This window comes from Trachemys scripta, chromosome 10 (assembly GCF_013100865.1).
Source record: "Trachemys scripta elegans isolate TJP31775 chromosome 10, CAS_Tse_1.0, whole genome shotgun sequence".
NCBI lineage: Eukaryota > Metazoa > Chordata > Testudines > Emydidae > Trachemys > Trachemys scripta.
Genome location: NC_048307.1, coordinates 33,097,599 through 33,123,359, shown reverse-complemented (window position 1 = coordinate 33,123,359; position 25,761 = coordinate 33,097,599). Strand labels below are relative to the sequence as shown.

Sequence of the window (25,761 nt, the reverse complement as noted above, 5' to 3'; positions counted from 1 at the left end):
AAAAAAAAAAACACCTTAAATACATACAGCGAGAAAAAATGGTCAAAACATCTTCAGCACTAAATAAATATGATCTATTCTATAAATTAAAGTTACAAAAGAACTATGACTGAGTAGGAGATGCACTGTTTGTATTGTTTTAGCCTTTCATATTAGGATTTCATACACATGCTAGTTAAGCCTCAGAAAACACATTTAACTGAAACAAAGTATTGATCCAAACCAGTCCATAGCAACATACCCATTTCCTCTTGTACATCAGGGTAAACACTAGTTAACTTTCCATATCGTTCTCCCCTAGACTTGACATCAAAATAAACATTACCTGTTAGAAAACAAACATTGAGATTTATTACAAAGATAGGGGGCATTCACTTTGCCAGTGTGGTGCAGGGCTGCCCAGAAGGGGGGGCAAGTGGGGCAATTTGCCCCAGGCCCTGGGTTCCACAGGGGCACCCATGAGAATACATCTGCAATGACTTGCATCTGAAGAAGTGAGGTTCTTACCCACGAAAGCTTATGCTCCCAATACTTCTGTTAGTCTCAAAGGTGCCACAGGACCCTCTGTTGCTTTTTACAGATTCAGACTAACACGGCTACCCCTCTGATACTCAGTGTTTATAGCGTACTTAGACTTTCAGAAAGCCTTTGACAAGATCCCCCACCGAAGGCTCTTAAGCAAAGTAAGCAGACATGGGATAACAGGGAAGGTCCTCTCATGGATCATAACTGGTTAAAAGATAGGATGCAAAGGGTAGGAATAAATAGTCAGTTTTTAGTAGTGGTGTCCCCCAGGAATCTGTACTGGAGCCAGTGCTGTTCAACATATTCATAAATGATCTGGAAAAAGAGGTGAACAGTGAGGTGGCAAAGTTTGCAGATGATAAATTACTCAAGATAGTTAAGTCCACAGCAGACTGCAAAGACTTACAAAGGGATCTCACACAACTGGGTGACTGGGCAATATTGATAAATGCAAAATAATGCCCATTGGACAATGTAATATACTCAAGAAAAAGATCTTGGAGTCATTGTGAATAACATATCTGCTCAATGTGCAGCAGCAGTCAAACAAGCTAGCAGAATATTAGGAACCATTAGGAAAGGGATAGATAATAAGACAGAAAATATCATATTATCACTATATAAATCCATGGTATGCCCACATCTTGAATATTGCATAAAGTTCTGGTCACCTCATCTCAAAGATATATTAGAATTGGGAAAAGATACAGAGAAGGACAACAAAAATGATTAGGGGATTGGAACAGCTGGAGAGGTTAAAAAGACTGGGACTATTCAGCTTTGAAAATAGACTATTAAGGGGGGATGTGATAGAGGTCTATAAAATTATGAATGATGTGGAGAAAGTGAATAAGGACGTGTTATTTACCTCTTCATATAACACAAGAAGCAGGGGTCACCTAATGAAATGAATAGGCAGCAGGTTTAAAACAAACAAAAGGAAGTACTTCTTCACACAACGCATAGTCAACCTGTGGAACTTGTTGCCAGGGAATGTTGTGAAGGCCAAAATAATAACATGGTTCAAAAAGAGCTAGATAAGTTCAAAGAGCATAGACGGATCAATGGCTATTAGCCAAGATGGTCATGGATGCAAAACTGTGTTCTGGGTGTCCCTAGCCTCTGACTGCCAGAAGTTCGGAGTGGATTACAGGCAGTTGATCACTCAATAATTGCCTGTTCTGTTCATTTCCTCTGAAGCACCTGGTGTTGGCCACTGTTGGAAGACTGGTTAGTGGGCCAGATGGATGATTGGTCTGACCCAGTTAGGCCATTCTTATGAATAGATAATATAAATTAACGCATTTTGAGGAATATAATTAGCCCTTTTATGCTGACTGTTACTTGTTTTACCAATCACCTCCCTGGTCTCCCTTTCTTTTAGGCATGGTTAATTGCTAGTGATTCATTTCTGCAATAACTGATTTTTGAGACATTTGCTGGTAGTTTTAATCTTAAAAAATAGCAGCTTTAATATCTGATCAATTCCGGTGAGAAATCCATTCAGAGCATTTGCTCTCAAGTTACTAACTACAGAGTTTCTAGCAGTCATAATGCAGGTGTTATCATGGTGATCTTCTAATTTAAGTCACTGCAGAACACTTGGCTGTGCATTGTTCATACATTCATTGTTTTGTCATTTGTGTGATTTATCAAACTAGTAAAAGCACTTGAATTAAAATAAATTTTATGTAAAAAGCAGTCTTCGTTATTAGATCTCTGAGGCCTGGTCTACACTACGGGTTTAGGTCGACTTTAGCAGCGTTAAACCGAATTAAGCCTGGACACGTCCACACAACGAGGCCCTTTCTTTCGACTTAAAGGGCCCTTTAAACCGGTTTCTTTACACCACCTCCGACGAGGGGATTAGCGATAAAACCGGCCTTTGCGGGTCGGAATTGGGGTAGTGTGGACGGAATTCGATGTTATTGGCCTCCAGGAGCTATCCCACAGTGCTTCATTGTGACCGCTCTGGACAGCGCTCTCAACTCAGATGCACTGACCAGGTAGACAGGAAAAGACCCGCGAAGGTTTGAATTTCATTTCCTGTTTGCCCAGCGTGGAGAGCACAGGTGACCACGCAGAGCTCATCAGCACAGGTAACCGTCATGGAGTCCTCCCAGGATCGCAAAAGAGCTCCAGCATGGACCGAACGGGAGGTACGAGATCTGCTCGCCATATGGGGAGATGAAGCAGTGATAGCTGAACTCCGTAGCAGTAAAAGAAATGGAAAAGTATTAGAAAAGATCTCCAAGGCCATGAAGGACCGAGGCCATAACAGGGACACACAGCAGTGCCGCGTGAAAATTAAGGAGCTAAGGCAAGCCTACCACAAAGCCAGAGAAGCAAACGGAAGGTCCGGGGCAGAGCCGCAAACTTGCCGCTACTACGCGGAGCTGCATGCGATCCTAGGGGGTGCAGCCACCACTACCCCAACCGTGTGCTATGACTCTCTCACTGGAGAAACACACAGGGAAGACGGTTCGGGGAACGAGGAAGATGACGATGGAGGTACTGTAGGTAGCTCACAGCAGCAAGGAAGCGGAGAAACCGGTTTCCCCAACAGCCAGGATCTGTTTGTTACCCTGGACCTGGAACCAGTAACCACCGAACTCACCCAAGACCCTCAGGGCACACAGGAGACCTCTGGTGAGTGTACCTTTGTAAATATTTGTAAACATTACACATGGTTTAAAAGCAAGCGTGTTTAATGATTAATTTGCTCTGGCAATCGCGGCCAGTACATCTACTGGAAAAGTCTGTTAACGTGTATGGGGATGGAGCGGAAATCCTCCAGGGACATCTCCAGAAAGCTCTCCTTTATGTACTCCCAAAGCCTTTGCAAAAGGTTTCTGGGGAGGGCTGCCTTATCCCGTCCGCCATGGTAGGACACTTTACCACGCCAGGCCAGTAGCACGTAGTCTGGAATCATTGCATAACAAAGCATGGCAGCGTATGGTCCCGGTGTTTGCTGGCATGCAGACAATATCCATTCCTTGTCTCTCTTTGTTATCCTCAGGAGAGTGATATCATTCACGGTCACCTGGTTGAAATGGGGTGATTTTATTAAGGGGACATTCAGAGGCGCCCGTTCCTGCTCTTCTGAACAGAAATGTTCTCCGCTGTTAACCATGCGGTGGAGGGGAGGGGTGAAGTGATCATCCCAGAGAATCGTGTGTGTGTGGGGGGGGGGGTGGTTTACTTGTGTTTGTGCCGCATGTTAACCGGGAAACTGCAGCCCCCTCCTTTTACATTGAAACCCCATTTTAAATGGACAACCCAATTCATCCTTGAGATGGGAAATGCGCTGCTGTTTGCAACCTTTCCCGCATGTTAAGAAGGTTAAATAAGCCAAAACACTGTGGCCTACGATGGCTGCCTGCAAGCCGAAATATGCGACCTTGTAATGAAAGAGTGTACCCATTGTTCCCTAAAATGTGTCTTTTTTAACCACCTCTCCCTTCTCCTCCACCAGCTGCAAATGTTTCTCCTTCGCAGAGGCTCGTGAACATTAGAAAGAGAAAACGTAAGACGAGGGACGAGATGTTCACGGAGCTGCAGATGTCCTCCCACGCTGATAGAGCACAGCAGAATGCGTGGAGGCAGTCAATGTCGGAGATGAGAAAAGTCCAACATGAACGAGAGGAGAGGTGGCGGGCTGAAGACGATAGGTGGCGTCAGCTTGCAGACAGACGGCAAGAGGCAATGCTCCGTCTGCTGGAGCATCAAAGTGATATGCTCGAGCGTATGGTTGAGTTGCAGGAAAGGCAGCAGGAGCAGAGACCGCCGTTACAGCCCCTGTGTAACCAACAGCCCTCCTCCCCAAGTTCCATAGCCTCGTCACCCAGACGCCCAAGAACACGGTGGGGGGGCCTCCGTCCACCCAGTCACTCCACCCCAGATGATCGCCCAAGCATCAGAAGGCTGGGCTTCAATAAGAGTTAAAGTTTTAAAATGCAGTGTGTCCTTTTCCATCCCTCCTCCCCCACCCATCCCTGCTACCTTGGCAATTATCCCCCTACCTCTGTAAGGAACTAATAAAGAATGCATGAATGTGAAAAAACAATGACTTTATTGCCTCTGCAAGCGGGAGGGGAGGGGAGGGTGGGGTGGGGTGGTTGGTTTACAGGGAAGTAGAGTGAACCGGGTCGGGGGGGGGGTTGGAGGGTTCATCAAGGAGAAACAAACAGAAGTTTCACACAGTAGCCTGGCCAGTCACAAAACTCGTTTTCAAAGCTTCTCTGATGCGCACCGCGCCCTGCTGTGCTCCTCTAACCGCCCTGGTGTCTGGCTGAGCGTAATCAGCGGCCAGGCGAGTTGCCTCAACCTCCCACCCCGCCATAAATGTCTCCCCCTTACTCTCACAGATATTGTGGAGCGCACAGCAAGCAGCAATAACAATGGGGATATTCTTTTCGCTGAGGTCTGAGCGAGTCAGTAAGCTGCGCCAGCGCGCTTTTAAACGTCCAAATGCACATTCCACCACCATTCGGCACTTGCTCAGCCTGTAGTTGAACAGGTCCTGACTCCTGTCCAGGCTGCCTGTGTATGGCTTCATGAGCCATGGCATTAAGGGGTAGGCTGGGTCCCCAAGGATCACGATAGGCATTTCAACATCCCCAATGGTCACTTTCTGGTCCGGGAAGAAAGTCCCTTCCTCCAGCTTTCGAAACAGAGCAGAGTTCCTGAAGACGCGAGCATCATGTACCTTTCCCGGCCATCCCACGTTGATGTTGGTGAAACGTCCCTTGTGATCCACCAGGGCTTGCAGCAGCATTGAAAAGTACCCCTTGCGGTTTATGTAGTCGGTGGCTTGGTGCTCCGGTGACAAGATAGGGATATGGGTTCCGTCTATGGCCCCGCCACAGTTTGGGAATCCCATTTCAGCAAAACCATCCACTATTGACTGCACGTTGCCCAGAGTCACTACCCTTGCTATCACCAGGTCTTTCATTGCCCTGGCAAATTGGATCACAGCAGCCCCCACAGTAGATTTGCCCACTCCAAATTGATTCCCGACTGACCGGTAGCTGTCTGGCGTTGCAAGCTTCCACAGGGCTATTGCCACTCGCTTCTCAACTGTGAGGGCTGCTCTCATCTTGGTATCCTGGCGTTTCAGGGCAGGGGAAAGCAAGTCACAAAGTTCCATGAAAGTGCCCTTACGCATGCGAAAGTTTCGCAGCCACTGGGAATCGTCCCATACCTGCAGCACGATGCGGTCCCACCAGTCTGTGCTTGTTTCCCGGGCCCAGAATCGGCGTTCCACGGTATCAACCTGCCCCAGTAACACCATGATTTCCACATTGCTGGGGCCTGTGCCTTGTGAGAGGTCTATGGCCATGTCAATTTCCTCATCACTCTCGTCGCCGCGCTGCAATCGCCTCCTCGCCTGGTCCGGGTTTCGCCTTGGCATGTTCTGGCTCTGCATGTACTCCAGGACAATGCGCGTGGTGTTCATAGTGCTCATAATTGCCGCGGTGATCTGAGCGGGCTCCATGATCCCAGTGCTAGCTATGGCGCCTGGTCAGAAAAAAGGCGCGAAAGTAGTATCTGATGGACCAGGAGAAGGAGGGCGGGAGGGAGGGAGGGCCGAGTGACGACATGGCGTACAGGTACAGGAACAGGGAGAAACACAAACAACTGTCACACAGAATGGTCCCCCCAAAGATTAAACTGGAAACCCTGGGCTTAGCAGGCCGTTGATTTCACGGAGGAAGGGGAGCAAATGAACACAGAACAAATCTATTTTTTACATCTTAAGGTGGCAGCCGACGCTGCAGCATGAGTGACAGCCATACCAGTATGACGATGACGGGTACCAATCATAATATGCCATCATCTGCCAAAAGGCAAGGGGCTGCTGCTGTGTAGCAATGCAGCCCCACGTCTGCCAGCCCCACGTCCGCCAGCACCCAGCATCGCCCTCAGCCTCTTCTGGGTGCTTAGCAGACAATATTGGGCAATTGGCAGAAAATAGTATATTATGACTGGTAACCGTCATCATCGAAACAGTAGCATGTCTGCCCAGGTGGCCATGATTGACAGCCATACCAGTACGACGACGACGGGTACCAGTCATAATATACCATCGCCTGCAAGGGGCTGGTGCAATGCAGCACTACGGCTGCCAGCCCCACGGCTATCACTCATGCTACACCGTCTACCGCCAAAAGGCAGTTAGCAGCTGCTGCTGTGTAGCAATGCAGTCCCACGTCTGCCGGCACCCAGAGGACATATGGTGACGGTGAGCTCAGCTGAGCTGAGCGGGCTCCATGCTTGCCGTGGTATGTTGTCTGCACAGGTAACCCAGGTAAAAAGGCGCGAATCTATTGTCTGCCGTTGCTGTGACGAGGGGGGAGGGGCCTGACGACATGTACCCAGAACCGCCCGCGACACTGTTTTGCATCATCCGGGCATTGGGATCTCAACCCAGAATTCAAAGAAAAGGCGCGAACCGCTTCTCGGCTCGAGCTGTGGCGCAAACGTAGTATCTGACGGCCTAGGGGAAGGAGGGAGGGGGGCCGAGTGACGACATGGCGTACAGGCACAGGGAATTAAAATAAAGAACGGTGGCTGTGCATCAGGGAGAGACACAAACAACTGTCACAGACTGGTCCCCCCCAAAGATTAAACTGAAAACCCTGTTGACGGAGGGAGGGGGAAGCAAATGAATACAGAGAAAATCTATTTTTTACATCTTAAGACGACGGTGCAGCGTGACTGATAGCCCTCGGCATCTTTCTGGGTGCTTGGCAGCAAATACTGGGCGGTGTATGACGATGGTCTTCAGGCCTGTTGCACGAGCTGCTGCTCAGGGAAGACTCTGCTAACGTGCGATGACCCGACTTGTAATAGGCCGGCTAACAGTCATAATACACCATTTACTGCCAAAAGGCAAGCCCCACGGCTGCCAGCACCCAGATCGCCGATGAAGGCTACCAGTCTACTGCACCGTCTACCGCCAAAAGGCAGTTAGCAGCTGCTGCTGTGTAGCAATGCAGTCCCACGTCTGCCGGCACCCAGAGGACATATGGTGATGGTGAGCTCAGCTGTGCTGAGCGGGCTCCACGTTGTCTGCACAGGTAACCCAGATAAAAAGGCGCGAATCTATTGTCTGCCGTTGCTGTGACGGGGGAGGGAGGGGCCTGACGACATGTACCCAGAACCGCCCGCGACACTGTTTTGCATCATCCGGGCATTGGGATCTCAACCCAGAATTCCAAGGGGCGGCAGAGACTGCGGGAACTGTGGGATAGCTGTGGGATAGCTACCCATAGTGCAATGCTCCGGAAGTCGACGCTAGCCTCGTACTGTGGACGCGGTCTGCCGACTAGAGCACCTAGAGCATTTTATTGTGTGGACATACACAATCAGCTGTATACAACCGATTTCAATAAAACCGGCTTCTATAAATTCGAACTAATTTCGTAGTGTAGACATACCCTGAGTAAGATGTTTTGGCTTGGATGCAACAGAAAGATGGAGGGTAACTGCAGAATTTGCCATCTTTTCTTGGAAGGAGAAGGCAATGCAAATCTCAAATCCCACCTCCTTTTCCTCAATTTGTTCGTAATTCAGCACTACTCACAATTAGCACTTACTGCCTAGCAGTGCACTGATGTGCAAAATTCTTCAATCTGAAATGCATGTCTAAGTGATATGCATGACTTCTCATGGCTTGTACTAAGCTAAAAAAATTAAGTGTTTGAATATTTACATTTTGTTTATTTAGATTTAGAACACAAAGGTGCACCTGTCTCACGCTTTAGGCCCTCTTAATGTAATATTAAAATTCAGTTAAATTAATGGGGTGCAACTGAAAATTGGCACATTAGCAACATGATACACAAGGATGTAAACAAACATTGGTGTGCTGATTCACAACATCCCAAATTAAATTATGCTTGCTTTTAGATGTGATTGCTTGTCATATCTCCTGTAATTGTTAAAAATGTCCATGGCAGAAAATGATGGAAAAAAATGAAAAAGAAAGGAATGGAAAGAGCAGTAACATTTACTTCTCTATCAAGTTGTGATGCAAACAGGATAATGTTTCAGGATAGCCATCTGGTGAGCCATCAGAGCACTAGAATCTGTAGCCCAGTTCCATTGTCTGTCTTAAAATTTGCACTTTGAATCCCTGTTGCATCTGTGCTGGGCTTTTATGTGGCTCCACCTTCTGAATTGTTGAGTCTGTGCTTCCCAATGTTTTTAATGCTTTCCAAATTTTGGAGCATGCTGGATCAGTCACACCTCACTGGTATCTGGAACACTTCAAACTCCCTTTGAGTTCTAGAGGGTCATTCTGAAGCAGAGGTGCTATATACAAATACAGCACAGATGCATGTTGGTCCTTAGAACTATCTTTTAAAGATAGGGAAGGGGCAGCTTCAGGGGGAAAGAGCACAAAACGTAGGAAGATCTGATGGATACCCCCTCCCTGTAACAACCACCTCACACTTGCTGATCCCCAAGCTTCTGAAATCTTCTTATACCCTGCAGTAACTCATGTTCCAGCCAGACACTCCTCCATTTCATTAACCTTTCTCACTCCTGGGACAAATTCCTCTACCTAGCCTCCAACCCCAATTGCCAAGATCTTCAAGATCCACTGTAGCAAATTTTCTAAAATCTTTACACCTGTGCATGTATAAACCTTTTCATTTCTGGAACCCTCTGCATTACGTCAAGAATCCAGTGCCTCACGTGCTTATCAAATGAATGGTGTGAAGCTATATCTTTTTAGGGTATCTTACTTAAGTCTGAGTGTTTGGATTTTCTACAAGGAATGTATGTATCTGATCTCAACTATATCCTTGATATAAAATGTAATCTTAAGTATCCTATGTACTCGTTCATAAGCCGAATTGTTTTAGTAAAAAAAAGGGAAGCACCAGAGAAGGGGGTCAGCTTATGAACGATTATAGAGAGGGAGAAGGGGGTCAGCTTATGAAAGGTTATAGAGAGGGAGAGGTGGGACACAGCCCCTCCCCCCAACAGTGGGAGCAAGGAGAGGCAGCAGAGCCAGAAGGGAAGAGGCGGGGCCAGAGTCTCTCCACTTCTGGCCACGCTGCTCTCCCCCCCGGTCTCTAAAGCAGCTGCGGGGCTGGCAGGCTGCAGCCGTGCCGCTCGGCCCTGCCCCCAAGAGCAGGCTGTGGCCACACCGTCCAGCCCGCCGGAGCATGCTGCGGCTGTGCCGCCTGGTCCAGCCTGCTGGAACATGCTGCGGCTGCGCCGCCCAGTCTGGCCCGCTGGAGCAGGCTGCGGCCACGCTGCCCAGCCTGCTGGAGCAGCTCCAGCCAGGCCAGAGTCATCCTCCTCTGGCCTTCCCCAGATAAGGTGGGAAGGGATGGGATGGGGAGAGTGTGGAGGTCCCAGGCGAGGGGTGGGGTAATGTGGAGGGTGGTCACAGGGGTTACTCTCCTGACTCCCAGCTTCTCTTCTCACCTCCCCCCCCCAAAAAATTTCCCCACTAGTTGCTGTAAGCAGCTGGCGCGCCTGGACACTTTGTTTACTTAGGTTTACCTCCTTGCCTGTTGATGCTCGAGGTAAACAAACCATCTTGGCCCACCAGTGGCTTATCCTGATGGCTCGGGAGCCAAAGTTTGCTCACCCCTGAATTATAGGGTCAGCTTATGAATGGGTTATAAAATTTTTCCATTTTTACTTATCCATCTTGGGGCGGGGGTCGTCGGCTTATAAACGAACCGGCTTATGATCGAGTATATACGGTACTTATTTTTATTATTAGAGGTAACACCACCTATATTAAGGTTGTATGACACTTCCTCTTATAAGACCCTGTTTTCAGTTGCTTATACTTTGAAAAACTTTTCAGAGTAACAGCCGTGTTAGTCTGTATCCGAAGAAGTGGGCTGTAGTCCACGAAAGCTTATGCTCTAATAAATTTGTTAGTCTCTAAGGTGCCACAAGTACTCCTGTTCTTCTTTTTCAAAAACTTTTATCCATTTGGACTAAAGTTTTCCATGCCAAGTGTCTGGGTCAGCTTGAACTTTTTTGGAAAATTTCAGATAAAATGGTTAAGGAATTTCCAAGAATGAGGCTAGGGCAAAATGCATTGCTGTGCCCATATTAATAAATAAATCTTGACCTTTTGGACACGTCTGGTGCCCCCATGCTTTGAGGTAGTGACTTAATTTGGCAAGGGGATGTCAAAGAGATGACTACTTCTGTCCCTTGAAAATTTATGCAAATTTGGACTAGTTTACGAACCTATGAAAAATTGCAATTCACACAGTCTCAGCAGAGACGTCTTTGATTTTTAGCAGTTAAGTCTTTGAAGATTCTGTACTCACTAAGCCTACATGAGCCTCTCACTATTCCTAGTGCTGCCCAACCTCGCATATGCCATCCCTACAGAGCAACTGAACACTCTTCATCCCCTCACAGCCCCTACATGTGATTGGCATTCACATGTGCCATCCTCATACAGCGACTGCGCATGCTCCAGCCAAGGGCTATGGGGACAAGAATACTTACCCTATAATTAATGCTCCCAGTTTCTCTGGGCCAGGGTGGGGACGGGCACCAGAACTGAAAGCAGAGAATCTGTATTTCCTGTACTCTGTGATCCCATGCTGACACATAAGCACCATGTCTGAGGAGGAAATGGCGTGATTCAACTGCAAAGGGGACAAAAGGGAGGGTGAGGGAGAGAAGGATAAGACAAGGAGTCTGGGACTGGAGTTCGGGGAGAGAAACTGTGACCAAAAGTTGGTGGGGAGGCTGGAGTGGAGGAGTGAGGAGTAGTCTGGGATTGCTTGGGCAGCAAAGCTGGGACTAAGAGCTGGGAGTGGAGAATGGGACTGGTTTGGCAAGGACTATGGGTCTGGAAGCTAGGTAGGTGGTGGGAGGCTGGATCTGCCTGCTTGGGGATGAAGACTGGGACTGGAAACTAGGAGGAGACTTGGACTGCAAGCAAGTGTAATGGACATAGGTTGGAAATTTTTTTTTTTTTTTTTAAATGAAGAAAAAAACACTGTTGCTTCAAGTTTTATCTGCTTTGGTAAATATGCACATAAGCTTGGAACTTTTGAAGTACACTGTCCTTCGAAACTGCATGCATGCTGCCTATATGCTAGTGTCCCACTACCTCAGGGCACATGAAGGGGCATAACCCCAACCACCACTCTCTTCTTCTTGACCATCATTAGCAACATCTAGAAATCTAGAAATGATGTCCATTGCTTCACCGTTAGTGCTCTTAAAAATAAATTAATTAATTAATGGAGATATCCCATCTCCTAGAACTGGAAGGGACCTTGAAAGGTCATCGAGTCCAGCCCCCTGCCTTCACTAGCAGGACCAAGTACTGATTTTGCCCTAGATCCCTAAGTGGCCCCCTCAAGGATTGAACTCACAACCCTGGGTTTAGCAGGCCAATGCTCAAACCACTGAGCTATCCCTCCCCTTGGGAAAGCTTTTCTTTTTCAGTAAAATAGTTAATTGTTAAAAACAGTGTTAGAGTTTTCCTCTGTTGGGTGTTTCAATGGAGCCTAAAGAAAATTTAGTTTCCTCAGCACTGATGTGGGTGCCTCCTGTGTAGTGGCAGAAACTAAGACAATAGGCTTCAAACAGTGCCCCTCATATGAGAGTTTAACATCCTGTCATGGAGAACCACACAGGATGTCTCTTTGGTTTAAGAGACGGGCACCTTTCAGATCGGTGCTCAATTCATAAATCCATTTCTACTCAGCTTTGTTACACCCAGGAGAGTTGACTTAGACTAGGCTTCTTAGAGGAGGCCATGTGAGTATCTGTCTTCGGAGCAGAAATGCCAGCAGAATCCAGTCTGAGATCCTGGTCGCACTCAGCTGAGTCTGCATCTGGAAGTGTGTTCTGATCCTAAAGACACTCTGGCACACCTTGATCTGATTTATGCTTCACAGCCCCCAATGCTGAAGATGAGGCATCTTCACATATCCTGTCAACCTCACAATCCCATTCCCAGAAGCTCAGAACTGTGAACATGAAGGGATTGACTCCTCTTCCAGATGCTGCCTAAGATTCTGTGTTGAATTTTTGAGGCAGGCCTTCAGAAAACTGATGCCACTTGGTAGCTGGGCCCTTTAAAGGGAGCTGGACTCAACCCCACCTGTGACCATTTGCTTGCCTCTCCAGGTGGAGAAAATGGGTAATGCCAGGTGACAGGCCTTTTGGGGAAGTAGTAAGGAAAGGCCTATGGAAAAGTTCCCCCCCCCCCCCCCCCCCAAAAAAAAAAAAGGTGGCCAGACAGGCCTCTCCAGAGGGTGAAGGGAAACTGGACACAGGAGGGCTGGAAGAAGATCCTCCAGATCTAAGTCACCCAAATGCCCCTCTCTAGAGGAGTGGGCTTACCCAGTTTCCCACATGACTGAGGCACTCAAACTTACCGTAATGGAGAGTGAGAGACCCATGATATTCCTCCTCGAGAGATGGCTTCCTTCCAGTTCAGCTTTCTATCCTAAAGATAGTCAAGATAGATTGTGCTGATCTACATGCTTCTACAACAATCCCAAGGTCATTCAGGAAGCTGTACAAGCTGGAATTCTCCTTCTATAAGATCTGTGACTTTCAACTGAAAATGGGCCAAACCATTTCTTCTCACAGCTTGCCCTCAAATCCGGTGTCTCCCTTAAGAATCCATTTGAAAGGAAAGTGAAGAACTCTGTCAGATACACCTAGAAACTAGGTTGCCCAGATTTATCAGATTTATAGCACAGTTGACATCTTTACATTGGTTCTAACCCAAGAAATGGGCCAGTAGATTGATTTATTTATTTATTTTTAAGAATTCTAATATGCTTTTTTGCTTGAAGTTTCTCTCTCCTCTCCTTTGACTGCACATGCATTAGGCAGCTGGTTTGGTCTTGAACCTAAAATCAGTACTTCAAGGCAAGAGGGGCTCATATTGTGTAGGATTGAAGCTTGTGTTTCTCTAGTTTGGCTCTTCAGATGATAGGAAAGCCCAAGTTTATTTAAACTAAAATGAAATATATCTATAATATGCATGTTTCATTTACTTGCATGAAAGATATCTTCTATTGCCGTATCAATCTCATTTTGACTTTTTTCTCTTACCTCCTTAATCCCCCCACTCCACTTCCCTTTCTAATTTTTTTTATTTTTTATTTTTATTTTTTAGCCCTTCTAGGGTCTCCAGCTGGTGGAATCCAGAATTCTATTGGCTCTGTTGGAACAGGCCAACAGACTACTCCTTCATTAAGTAATCCTAATCCGATTGACCCCAGCTCCATGCAGCGAGCCTATGCTGCTCTTGGACTGCCATATGGCAACCAGCCACAGACACAGTTGCAGCCACAGGTACAAGGCCAACAACCAGCACAGCCTCAAGCTCACCAGCAAATGAGGACCATAAATCCATTAGGTGGGTGAAGAAAATAGCAGTAGAAATGTGTTCTGTAATAAACTTAATTGCAGCCTAATCCAGAAAAAGGAAAGTTCAGGCATACTGATATGATTGCATATAGATAATGACTTTTTTTGTTTAGATTGAGTAATGAAACAAAGTTTTATCTTTAAGCATACTTTCGTTCAATCTGTTAGAAAAGTAGGAGGTTCAGTTTATGCCAGATATAGCTAATGATAGTTACCGTCAGAAAAGTATGATTAGCAGTTAAACATATCACCGATTTTGTTATTGCTCATAGTGCTGTTTGTATTTAGGCATAATTCCTTATGGATTTTATCTTGTTTAATAAAGCATTTAAATCACTCATATTAAGATTGTTCCGCTTCAGCAGATACTGGATAGACTGAGTGAATATGATGGATAAATTGTCAGCACTCTTATGTTCTCTCTTGTGGTTATGTAAGCTCATCTCAGATCTCATGATGTTAGAATTTTAACTGTCAGTTTTTATAATGAAAACAGGTGTGCCAAAAATTATAGTATTTCTAATTTCCGTCGATGAGTAGTTTATTTCAGGAAACGCCATAAGAATTAGATGTTCATGGACACGTGTTTACCCGATATAACAAAAAAAATGTTTATTTCTCATTTCTTAACCAAGTTCAAAATGCCATTTATGTGACATTTATTATCAAAACTCTGAAGTAAACCTAAGCAACCTTCTATACCAGTTTTGTTTCATTTTTTCCCAAAGGAGCTAACCAGATGAACCTTTCTGCAGGAGGGATAACAGACCAGCAAGCTAGTCTAATCTCAGAAACTGCTCTTCCAACATCCCTGGGGACAACGAAGTAATGCACACGTTTTATATTCTTGCTAAGTTAAAGATTTGTTTGCATGGAGAGTAAGTTTTTAAATGAAGAATATGCATTGTGTAATACGATTTTATTGCCATTGTATCTTCTGTTGTAATAATGAATGCTGCTCTTTGGCCACACACTATCCCACCCCCATTGCCATTTCAAACCTGCACACCTCCCACCACAATTTTTCTTCAAACTTTTGACTTGAAAATGCATTTCCAAAAGTAGAATATTTTATTCTTTTGTGTACTTGTTCCGTATATTTAACAGCCGTGATTCTGTATCTCATAGATTGCCTGTCCTTTCATCTTCGTTCCAATATCTCACAACACCTAAGCAGTTTTAAAAGAATTAAATTAATGAGCCTCTTGACAATGGCAAGTAGCATCAATGAAATCTCTGGAGTGGTAGCAGTTTCCTTTTCTGCCCTCAAATTCCATGATTTCATTGCTTTTTATATTGCAGTTCGATGGCTTCACAGTTTCATTTTAAAATCTTTGTAACTGAAACTGTCAGTGAAGAAAATTGTTTTAAAAATAATTCTATTTCATATATGAAATGGGCAGTTTTGTTCCACCCTATAACATTCCCTTGTTTGTCTTCCTTTTCAGTCCACTAATGAATGATGGCACAAATTCTGGCAATGTTGGAAACCTCAGCTCGTTGCCAACAGCTGCACCTCCTTCCAGTACGGGGGTAAGGAAAGCATGGCATGAACATGTCACTCAAGACCTACGCAATCACTTAGTCCATAAACTGTAAGTATTTACCACGATGGGAGACTTTTTCCTAAATATTTACATTCCTTGATTAGTGACTTGCTGTATGGAAGTGTCTGAGTTGGGAAATTGTGGGAACCACATGAGTGGATTTTGATGTTACTAATTGAAATATCTCTAATTAATGAACTTTGATGTATCCAACCAATGGCTCAAGAGATTGGTAATGGGATTATTATAGCAACTGAAAAGTGAGCACCTGGTAGTTGAAGGCCTACATGATTTTGTAGTCTTGGTTCAGTTCTTGTTGGGGAAATGTATACACTATAAAAACCAGCATCACAGTTTGCACTGATGGGTGCCCTGCAGGAAATCTCAGCAGATGGCCCTTAGAGATTGAGTTACCTTCTTAACCCTATTATCTCTCCAACTCAGGTTTTAGGTTCTGAGGACAGTGCTAGCAAACATCCATTGCCTCTGCCCTTGCTGTATCTGTTTTGTAAATAAAGGACTTCATTCACTTGCATTGACAGTCTAAACTTAAATAATTGTGGGGGAGTGGTTGGACAATGGTTCTCTCTCTTAAATAGTGTTAATGTATGTTGTGTATACAAAGTTTAACGATTGTAAAGAATTCTAAATGTACATTTAAAGAGACGGATTTTGTTTTTTCCCCTGTAGCGTCCAAGCCATCTTTCCCACTCCTGACCCAGCAGCACTGAAGGATCGCCGCATGGAGAATTTGGTGGCTTATGCCAGGAAAGTGGAAGGGGATATGTATGAATCTGCTAACAGTAGGGTATGTTACCTCATTGCAGGCATTCACTACACTTGAGTGAATTGTTCATATTTTAAATCTGACATGTACAGTGAAACCTGCTAAAAACCTTTCTTTTCATTTCACTACATGGCAGAAAATCTCCCAATGCTTTCAATGTATATTAGGTTTTCTGCTATAAAACAAGGTAACAAACTCAACTGCTTAGGTGGTTTTTGCAGTCCCAATTATCATACCCCATTCATCCACCAAACTAGGTCACTATTGGGAGACTGTTCCTATCTGCAGAGAGGAAACAGGCCCTCTAAATCAGGGTTTCTTAACCTATGGGTGGAGACCCAAAATTAGGTTGCCAGAATGTTTCAGGGGGTCACGTGACAGTTCCTGTGGCTCCTATCCCACAGGGTTGGCTATACTCGCTTCCCTGTGCCAGGCTTTGCAACCTCTGGGGTCCCAGCACCACTCAAGTTTGGCCCAGCCATCATGATGATGGGGGTCCAGGTAGGCCAAATTTGAATGAGTGGCACTGCAACCCCATGAGCCAGGTGACAACTCCACTCACATAAGTTAGGTCCAGTCGGGGCCAGAGCCACACCCGAGCAGCGCTGCAACCCCGGAGGTTGCAACACCCGAAGCGGAGAGCCAAGCCCAGCCAGCTCCACAGCATAGGAGCAGCAGGAGCTGCCACTTTATGGGGTGAGTTCTGGGCAGGACTCAACCCCCCCAGAGGGCAGGATCTGACTGAAACTACCCCAGGGCATGGTCATAACCAGGGTGAGGTGAGTGGGACAGCAAAGACCTGGGGTGACTTAGGCCAGCCCTGTATGGCAGGGCTTGGGGAGGAAGTACTACCTCCTCCCCCTGACTCATCTCAGTGAGCCACCGAGCCTCTCTGGGTTGTACGGGGTGCAACCACCACCATGTTCCCCCTGTGGTAGGGGGCACAGCTATGCTTACTTGCCCCAGGCGTTAAAATGTCCAGTTACTGGTTCTGCCCCAGGGCCTCCATTCCCAGACTATTTACTAGGTTGTGACAGGCCATAAACATTTACAAATGGGTTCTGAACCCAAAAAGATTGAGAACCAGTGCTCTAAATAAATGTAAGTGCATAGGAACTTCCTGTATATCTCAAAGTAGTGCTAAAATGTTCCAGTATTCTCTTTCAAGAATTGTGGGAACTCTGAGAGGCCAATTAAGACAACTCCCACCTGTTCATGCTCTCTGTATGTGTGTATATATATCTCCTCAATATATGTTCCATTCTGTGCATCCGAACAAGTGGGCTGTAGCCCACGAAAGCTTATGCTCTAATAAATTTGTTAGTCTCTAAGGTGACACAAGTACTCCTGTTCTTTTTAGTAATTTTAAAGAACACTTTTAAATTTTCTCTGTCCATGCCATTGAAGACATTGTTCTGCTGGATCCTAACTCTGTTAGGCTGCTTACCCTTCCCCTGTTTGCAGCCTTGTTAGGATTTCTGAGGGAGCATCATGGCTGAGGTGACTAAGAAAACTAGCTTTAATCTGTGTGCTTCATAAGATGCTGTGTTATCAGTTACCAATACTTATCTGTGTTGCTTGGAAGAAGGTCGTAACAAGGACTGGTGCTCAGTCTTCCTCACTTTCTCTGAACCTATAAAAATCTGCCTCAAACTACTAGAGGTGGGGGAACTCAAAGTCTGGTCTACTGAGGTACTGAGCATCTGTTTTCAATGTTGGGCATGGGGTGAAAGCCACTTATTCAAGCCTGCCAAAGCCGTATAAATGTGTCCAGCAATGGCAACCATCAATGAGAAATCTTACCAGACTGGGGTCCCTAAGCCAATGCCTAAGGAGAAAGATGCTAAGCAGCTGGTTCTCCTGGGACATGACCCACGTTGTTGTTGCTGTTACTGTTCCTCAACCACACTCCAGATGAGGATTGCCAGCTTCCAGGCAGTAATAGCAAAATATGGGCTCCCTATCTGGGATGAAAAAATGCACTTCTTGGATCAGCTCCCTGAAGTGTAGAAGTGTCAGGACAGATGACCTGCAGCTAGCCTGGTTACCTGTTACCAGCCAGTTTAGGTGCCACTGGGTGCCACTTGAGCTACCTGATTGGCCAAACAGCCCAGTTGGCCAAAGGCATCAACAGACGTGCTTTTAAGACCACCAGCAGCAGAAGGGCACTGGCTGCTGAAAGCATTTGCCCACAGCTTCAATAGCTCTTGTGCCTGCTTGTTCCCAGCCTTGTCTCACTCCAGGTACGCTCTACTCAGACGTCTGATGGGCTCTGACCCTTGGTTCTGGTGCCTGGCCTGAGACTTCGGGCTCCAATTCCTGACTACTGACTCATGCTCTAACCACTAGGCACGGCTGCCCACATCCTAGTCACTGACAAGATGCAGTGCAAGTCTTGTGGCAGATGGTGTCCAAACACACACTGGACATCCATCTAATGCTTCTGCCAGATCAGTGCAATGGCAGGGTTCTGATGCTCTTCTTCGTTAAAGAGCCACTGGTCAGACCCAAATGGAAGACTTTCCATTTGAGAATCCTGATGTCTTTTAGTATAGAGACAGAAGATGAAGGATTCCCAGGCAAAGCTCAGATCTCTTGGTCTCTACACTCTGTCAATAAGACAGAAATCCACTCATCTCTTCCCAACCTTTGGGCCAGATGTTGACTCAGAGGCACTTTTTTTCAGGTGGTGGTCCAAGCATTCTTACGAGAGGTCCCATTGGGGAATTCACCTGCTGAACTTAATTACAGTAAAAAAAAAAAAAAAAAAATTAAAAGGGAGTCTGTATAGTCCTTCTTGTGGATTTTTACCTTTCTCCTCTGAGGACCATCAATTCCACTCTGACAACAGAAGTAGAATAATGTGATGGGTCCTAAGAACAGATCATGCCATCCTATTCCACTCTGGCATTACACCCCCATCTTCTCTGCCATACATTCTTTTTCAGGAATTATCATGAAAGTGCTATGGGAACCATAGAGTTGGTCCCTCACCCATATGGGGGAAACGGGCTCTATACCAGTTATTTTCTGATACCCAAAAGAGCAAAATGATTCTACCTTCCATAATGGATCTGAGGTAAAATATTACAAAAGCTGAAGTTCCATGTGTTGACATTAGTCTCTATTGTACCTTTAAGTCCATAGGATTGGTTTGCGGTTCTCTACTTGAAGGATGCCCACTTCCCCTTCTCTGTCCATCAAGCTCCTGGGAAGAATCTACAGATTTAGAGGGAAGGAGGATTTGGGGAACCACTACCACTACCCACAGCAGTATTGTTTGGGTTACTTTGATTTCTGTAGAAAGCCACAAATCTCTGCCTATGATGGCTGTTTTCTTCAGACATTTAAGACTACCCTTATTTAGATGCTTGGCTTATGAAAAAAGTTTTTGCCTATTCAGAAAGTCCTCCAGTCCCTGTGACTTCTCAGACTATAAGATTTATTTTCAACCCACAAGAAACAGAGTTAATTGGAACCCCGAGAGAATCCTTGAAGATTTTCTCTCCAGAGGACAGATTCCATACCATGAGTATTATCTGAGATCACAGTGTTGGCGAAGCATATAATTCTTCCTTGTGGCAGTTGGGCACATGGCTTTTTGCATTTAGGTGATATTTTATGTCAGTCTGTGTCTGAGATCTGTGCAGGGCTATCTGCAAAAAATATCATCCCTATGCAGACATACGGATAGCTCAAGAGGAGTCAAGACTTGCTGCTGTGGTGGACTACGGAGGAATAGCTGTGTCAGGGAGTTTCCTTGTGACCTCCTTTGCAAACTGATGCAACCCTCTTCTCCCCCTCCCACCCCCCCAAAGTACACTCTGTACCCAAACTGTGTCTTGAAGACCCCTAACCCCCTTTGGGGGGTGTTATACCTCATGCAGCCACACATCTCCTCAGCCATATAGAATTGGGAAAGGAGAATCAGCCAGGGCAGAGCCACCCTGAGACTCAAGATGGCAGGCATAAATTCAGAAGCAGTTTAAACATACTTTTTGATATTGATGTGATCACACTATGCATTTTACAATGACTGAGCATTCTTTCCACTCTGCTGGCTGACTTGACGGCTCAAGTTCCTTCCTTCAGTCATTTCCTTTCATCCTCCCTTCACGTACCTTTCGTGCTCTTTCCCCTCCTCCTTTTCTTGTTTCTCTTTCTAGCTAATCCCCTTCTGCCTTCCTTTCTCACATGCTCTTTCATATTTCATATATATATATATATATATGAAAACAAATAAAATAAGCAAAAACGCACCCAAAATTTTAAAATATACGAAATAGCTGTCAAGTGATTAAAAAAATTAATTCGATTAATCATTTGATGATAAAATTTATCATGCTATTAATCAATAGAATACCATTTATTTAAATATTTTTGATGTTTTCTGCATTTTCAAATATATTGATTTCAATTACAATACAGAATACAAAGTGTACAGTGCTCACTTTATTTGTATTACAAATGTTTGCACTGTAAAAAACAAAATAAATAGTATTTTTCAATTCACCTAGTACAAGTACTGTAGTGCAATATCTTTATCGTGAAAGTTGAACTTACAAATGTAGAATTATTTATGAAAAAACGCTGCATTCAAAAATAAAACCGTATAAAACTTTAGAGCCTACAAGTCCACTCAGTCCTACTTCTTGTTCAGCCAATTGCTAAGACAAACAAGTTTGTTTATATTTATGGAAGATAATGCTGCCCACTTGTTAATTACAATGTCACCTGAAAGTGAGAACAGACATTTGCCTGGCACTGTTGTAGCCGGCATTGCAAGGTATTTACATGTCAGATGCGTTAGATTCATATGTCCCCTGATGCTTCAACCACCATTCCAGAGGATATGCATCCATGCTGATGACGGGTTCTGCTCAATATAGATCCAAAGCAGTGCGGACCGACGCATGTTCATTTTCATCATCTGAGTCAGATGCCACCAGCAGAAGGTTGATTTTCTTTTTTGGTGGTTTGGGTTCTGTAGTTTCTGTATCAGAGTGTTGCTCTTTTAAGACTTAAGAAAACATGCTCCACACCTCATCCCTCTCAGATTTTGGGAGGCACTTCAGATTCTTAAATCTTAAGTCGAATGCTATAGCTATCTTTAGAAATTTCACATTGGTATTTTCTTTGCATTTTGTCAAATTTGCAGTGAAAGTGTTCTTAAAACAAACATGTGCTGGGTCATCATCCGAGACTGCTATAATATGAAAAATATGGCAGAATGTGGGTAAAACAGAGCAGGAGACATACAATTCTCCACCAAGGAGTTCAGTCACAAATTTAATTAACGCTTTTTTTTTTTTTTTAAACAATCATCATCAGCATGGAAGCATGTCCTCTGGAACGATGGCCGAAGCACGAAGAGGCATATAAATCTTTAGCGTATCTGGCACGTAAATATCTTGCTACGCCAGCTACAACAGTGCCCTGCAAACGCCTGTTCTCACTTTCAGGCGATGTAATTAAGAAGTGGGCAGCATTATCTACCGTAAATGTAAACAAACTTGTTTCTCTTAGCAATTGGCTGAACAAGAAGTAGGACTGAGTGGACTTGTAGGCTCTAAAGTTTTACATTGTTTTGTTTTTGAGTGCAGTCATGTAACAAAAAAATACATTTATAAGTTGCACTTTCGTGATAAAGAGATTGCACTACAGTACTTGTATGAGGTGAATTAAAAATACTGTTTCTTTTATCATTTTTATAGTGCAAATATTTGTAATCAAAAATATAAAGTGAGCACTGTACTTTGTATTCTGTGTTGTAATTGAAATATATTTTAAAATATAGAAAAACATCAAAAATATTTAAATTTCAATTTGTATTCTGTTTAACAGTGCGATTAATCACAATTAATTTTTTTAACCGCAATTAATTTTTTTGAGTTCTTCACACAAGTTAATTGCAATTTAATCCACAGCCCTAAAAATAAATCATGAAACTGATGTGGATATCTGTAAACCAATACTCCTTTCACTCTGCTTATGTGTTATATCCCTTTCTCCCACCCTTTTTGTCTTCTCTATTTAGAACATAAGCTTTTTCATGTAAGAGTGATCTTACTCTGTACTGTGACTAGAACGGGGGCCCCAGTCACTGCTTCTTGAATACTAATAATATCGGTAGTAATATTCAGACATCTTTTGAATGGGCTGGCATGTCCATCTTGATAATGACACTCGTCAAGGCTTGTGGGCTCCATAGGGCACGATGATACACATCAGATGAGTCTAAGAATTATTTATCTAGCCTATGAGGCTTTCTCCCTGTCACCAGTTCCAAATTATTTATTCATTAATTGTGTTAATGTAAAACAAATACATCAGAAAGATGGTCTTTTCCCCGAAAAGCTTACTCTTTAATTAAACCTGCCCATGCCACAATGCTGTATTACACTAACCAGCATGGAGGATGTATGGCTCATCAGCCTTGACAAGAAGCTGTCTTGATTTTGAAGTGGAGTATTCACCACCAAATTCTACTGTGGCACTCTGCCAGGAGAGGACAATGAATTAGCAGACTTTGAGCTGAATGTACACTTGGCAGCCCTAATGGGCTCTCAAGGATTCATTCCTGCATTCTCTTTTGTGTAAAAGGGCATACCCCAGTTAGATAGTTTTATCATCAATGAAAATGCCACATGTCTGGTTCTGTCCCAGGGTGGGCAAGATCCATCATCTCTGAATGACACTTTTCTCCTGGATTGGAGTCTAGAATATTTTTGTGACTTCTCTCCATTCTCAGTAATTTTGAAGGCTATCTGGAAAGTCAGGACAGGGCCAACATGCTGTTAAATGGACCCAGCTTGGGCACTGACAATTTCATTTCCCCAGTGTCCTGGAACTGATGTCAGAACCGGAAAACTTGCTTCACAGTTTACCAGACTTCTTGTCTGTGAATCAGGGCAGAATTTTGCACCTGGATTAGAAATCTTTCAGTCTCATCACTTAGCTTCTGGGTTGCTGGGGCACAGAAGTATAGAAGATTCTGTTGGAAGTGAGGAATCTTTGATCAGGGAAACCTACTTGATGAAGTGGAAGAGATTCTCTAAGGCATCACAGAGGGGCATAGACTCAAGACAGTCATCCACGCCTTTAATTTTGGATAATCTTCATCAAACAGTCATATTGCCATTTCAGTTGGTACAAGATGGGCCTTTGAATAACACCGCAATTTATGGCAAAAATGAAATCTCTTTTAGTTGAATCATGAGAGCCCTTCTGTGTTTTTGCCTGGGGGTTCTTCTCTGTTCCCTAAAAAGGTGCAGGGCATTAGTTTTGTTTTCACAGAACACAGGCAGTTCTGCAAGTTAAATTCAATCATTCTTAATACTAAGGAAAAAAAAAAGGAAATGGAACCTCTGAAGAGCAGTATTTCATACTAGGTGAGAGCAATCATATCCTAAGCATACAAAAAATCCAAAAAGCTCTCCAGGAACCATGAGCACTATGTTCACAGATGCATGACAGCTGCATAGACTGCAAGGAACACAGAATCATCTACTGTTACAAGCAGGGTAGCAACATGTTCATTTGTTGACTCTTTCGACATCCTTAACAAAGTGGATGTTTCCTCATCTGCAGATGCAGTGTTTGGTTGCCTGATCCTCTAGGCTGCTGTTTCTCACTAATTCTTTAAATTCTCTCCCTTCCCATGTCTCTCTTATGCTTCCCAGTAGTGACTCTGGATTGGTAGATTAGTTGTGTATATGAAAAAGGCAGTTTTATTCTTTTCTTGTAACTTGATCTTTTCCTAACAGACTAAGCTACCAGTTTAGAACATCTGCCTTTCTCCTGCAGATCTGTGCAGGTAAGCAGCTCCTATCATTAGTGACTCTGGATTGGTGGATAGGTGTGTTATGAAAATACCAACTTTTAAATAAGAATAAAAAATGTCCCACCGAAGAGTAAATTGTATCTTCATATTGCTTTCTCTGCCAGAAAGTGGCAGGCATCCTACCATAGTCCTTTTCATAAAAACCTATACATGATTTACAAGGGCCTATTCTTTGGAAGACAGACAAGATGGACAGTCCAGTCTGTAAAGTAAACTTCCCTTGCGTTTTTTTCCAAAAGATTCACTGTTAGTCTCCACTTAAGAATTACAGGGAGTTTCATCTCCATATAATAGTTGTGACAAGAAATGTAATTCTTGTTCAAATAGGCAGCTCTTTATCTGCAAGAGAATGTAAATGACACACTATTCAGGTGAATTAATTTTACCTCGTATTTTTGTAATTTTTTTTTGTAATAATACTGAATATTATCTTTCTCCTTTATAGGATGAATACTATCATTTATTAGCAGAGAAAATCTATAAGATACAAAAGGAACTAGAAGAGAAACGGAGGTCTCGTTTACATAAACAAGGGATCTTGGGTAACCAGCCAGCCTTACAGACCCCAGGGGCTCAGCCACCTGGTATCCCACAGGTGGCTGCTGCCATGGGCCAGGCACAGCCCGTGAGACCTCCCAGTAAGTACTTGCATATGGATTAGATGAGATGGGGCAGGGGAGATGGAAGAAGAGAGTGGGAGAATTTTTTACATTTCGTTTATTGAATTCAAATATTTCTGCTGTGCAGTGTCAAGGTTGGCTGAAGTGTCATTGTGCCTTTATACTATTTCTGAATTAAAAAGAAAACAGAGAATTTTTTTCTTTGACCATTCTTTTGATTCTGTTACAGATGGGCCTATGTCCATGCCAAATGTGCCTATGAGTCGTATGCAGGTCTCTCAAGGTATTTAACTTTTTTCCTCCAGTACATTGCTTTGTTGATTCAAAACATAGCTTTTCTAGGTTGCTTTTCTTCTGTGTTTTCCTTCCCTATTGTTTATAACTTTAGGGGGAAGGATATGTGTGTGTGAGAGACTCTCTCCCCCTTCCTTCTTTTATTATTCGTATTCACCATAACAAAGTGTAATGCTTTCTGGAGTGACTCAGGACCATGAGTGTCAACCTCAGGGCACACTGTCAAGAAGCAGAATGAAAACCCCAAACTGGTTGTATATTCAATATTTAGATTTCACCAGACCAGTAACAATTGTGAACTCCTAACACACTGTAACAGTCTTACCATGGAGTCATTGATAGTCTCTTTAGGCATTCCATTTTATCTTGTCAACCAGGCAAGCTTGACTTTTTGATAGATGGTCACTTTACACCAAAAATCACAACAATATTCAGATTATTCGCAGTCCCAAAGGACCGGTCACTTATCTTAAGTCAGTTGGATTCAAATCTCAAACCAAAGACAGAGCTTGTAGCCAGCCAGTCCTGTAACAAACAAAAAGATTTATTAACTAAGAAGACAAATGAATTATTTATAAGCCTAAAGCAGATAAACATACACACAAATGAGGTATAATCTTAAATTCAAAAAGTAACAGAAGCTTCGTTAATAAGCAAGCTATTATGTCCTTTAGGGCTAACCCAAGCCTAGCAGCTTGGGGATCTCTTGCTTATATTTAGAAATCTTTGCCCCTCAGAGTCCAGACA

The 25,761-nt window shown here is 44.1% G+C and overlaps 1 protein-coding gene across 3 annotated transcripts in view; it reads left to right on the top strand.

Moving 5' to 3' along the window:
• The window catches only part of CREBBP (CREB binding protein), a 189,023-nt gene that overhangs the window by 99,794 nt on the left and 63,468 nt on the right, over window positions 1–25,761 (top strand). For all 3 annotated transcript variants that reach the window (XM_034784283.1, XM_034784284.1, XM_034784282.1), the window contains exons 6-11: window positions 13,670–13,912; window positions 14,652–14,748; window positions 15,372–15,518; window positions 16,161–16,278; window positions 24,546–24,738; window positions 24,950–25,003. In XM_034784283.1, the coding sequence (XP_034640174.1) occupies window positions 13,670–13,912; window positions 14,652–14,748; window positions 15,372–15,518; window positions 16,161–16,278; window positions 24,546–24,738; window positions 24,950–25,003 (852 nt within the window). The remainder of the gene's footprint in view (window positions 1–13,669; window positions 13,913–14,651; window positions 14,749–15,371; window positions 15,519–16,160; window positions 16,279–24,545; window positions 24,739–24,949; window positions 25,004–25,761) is intronic.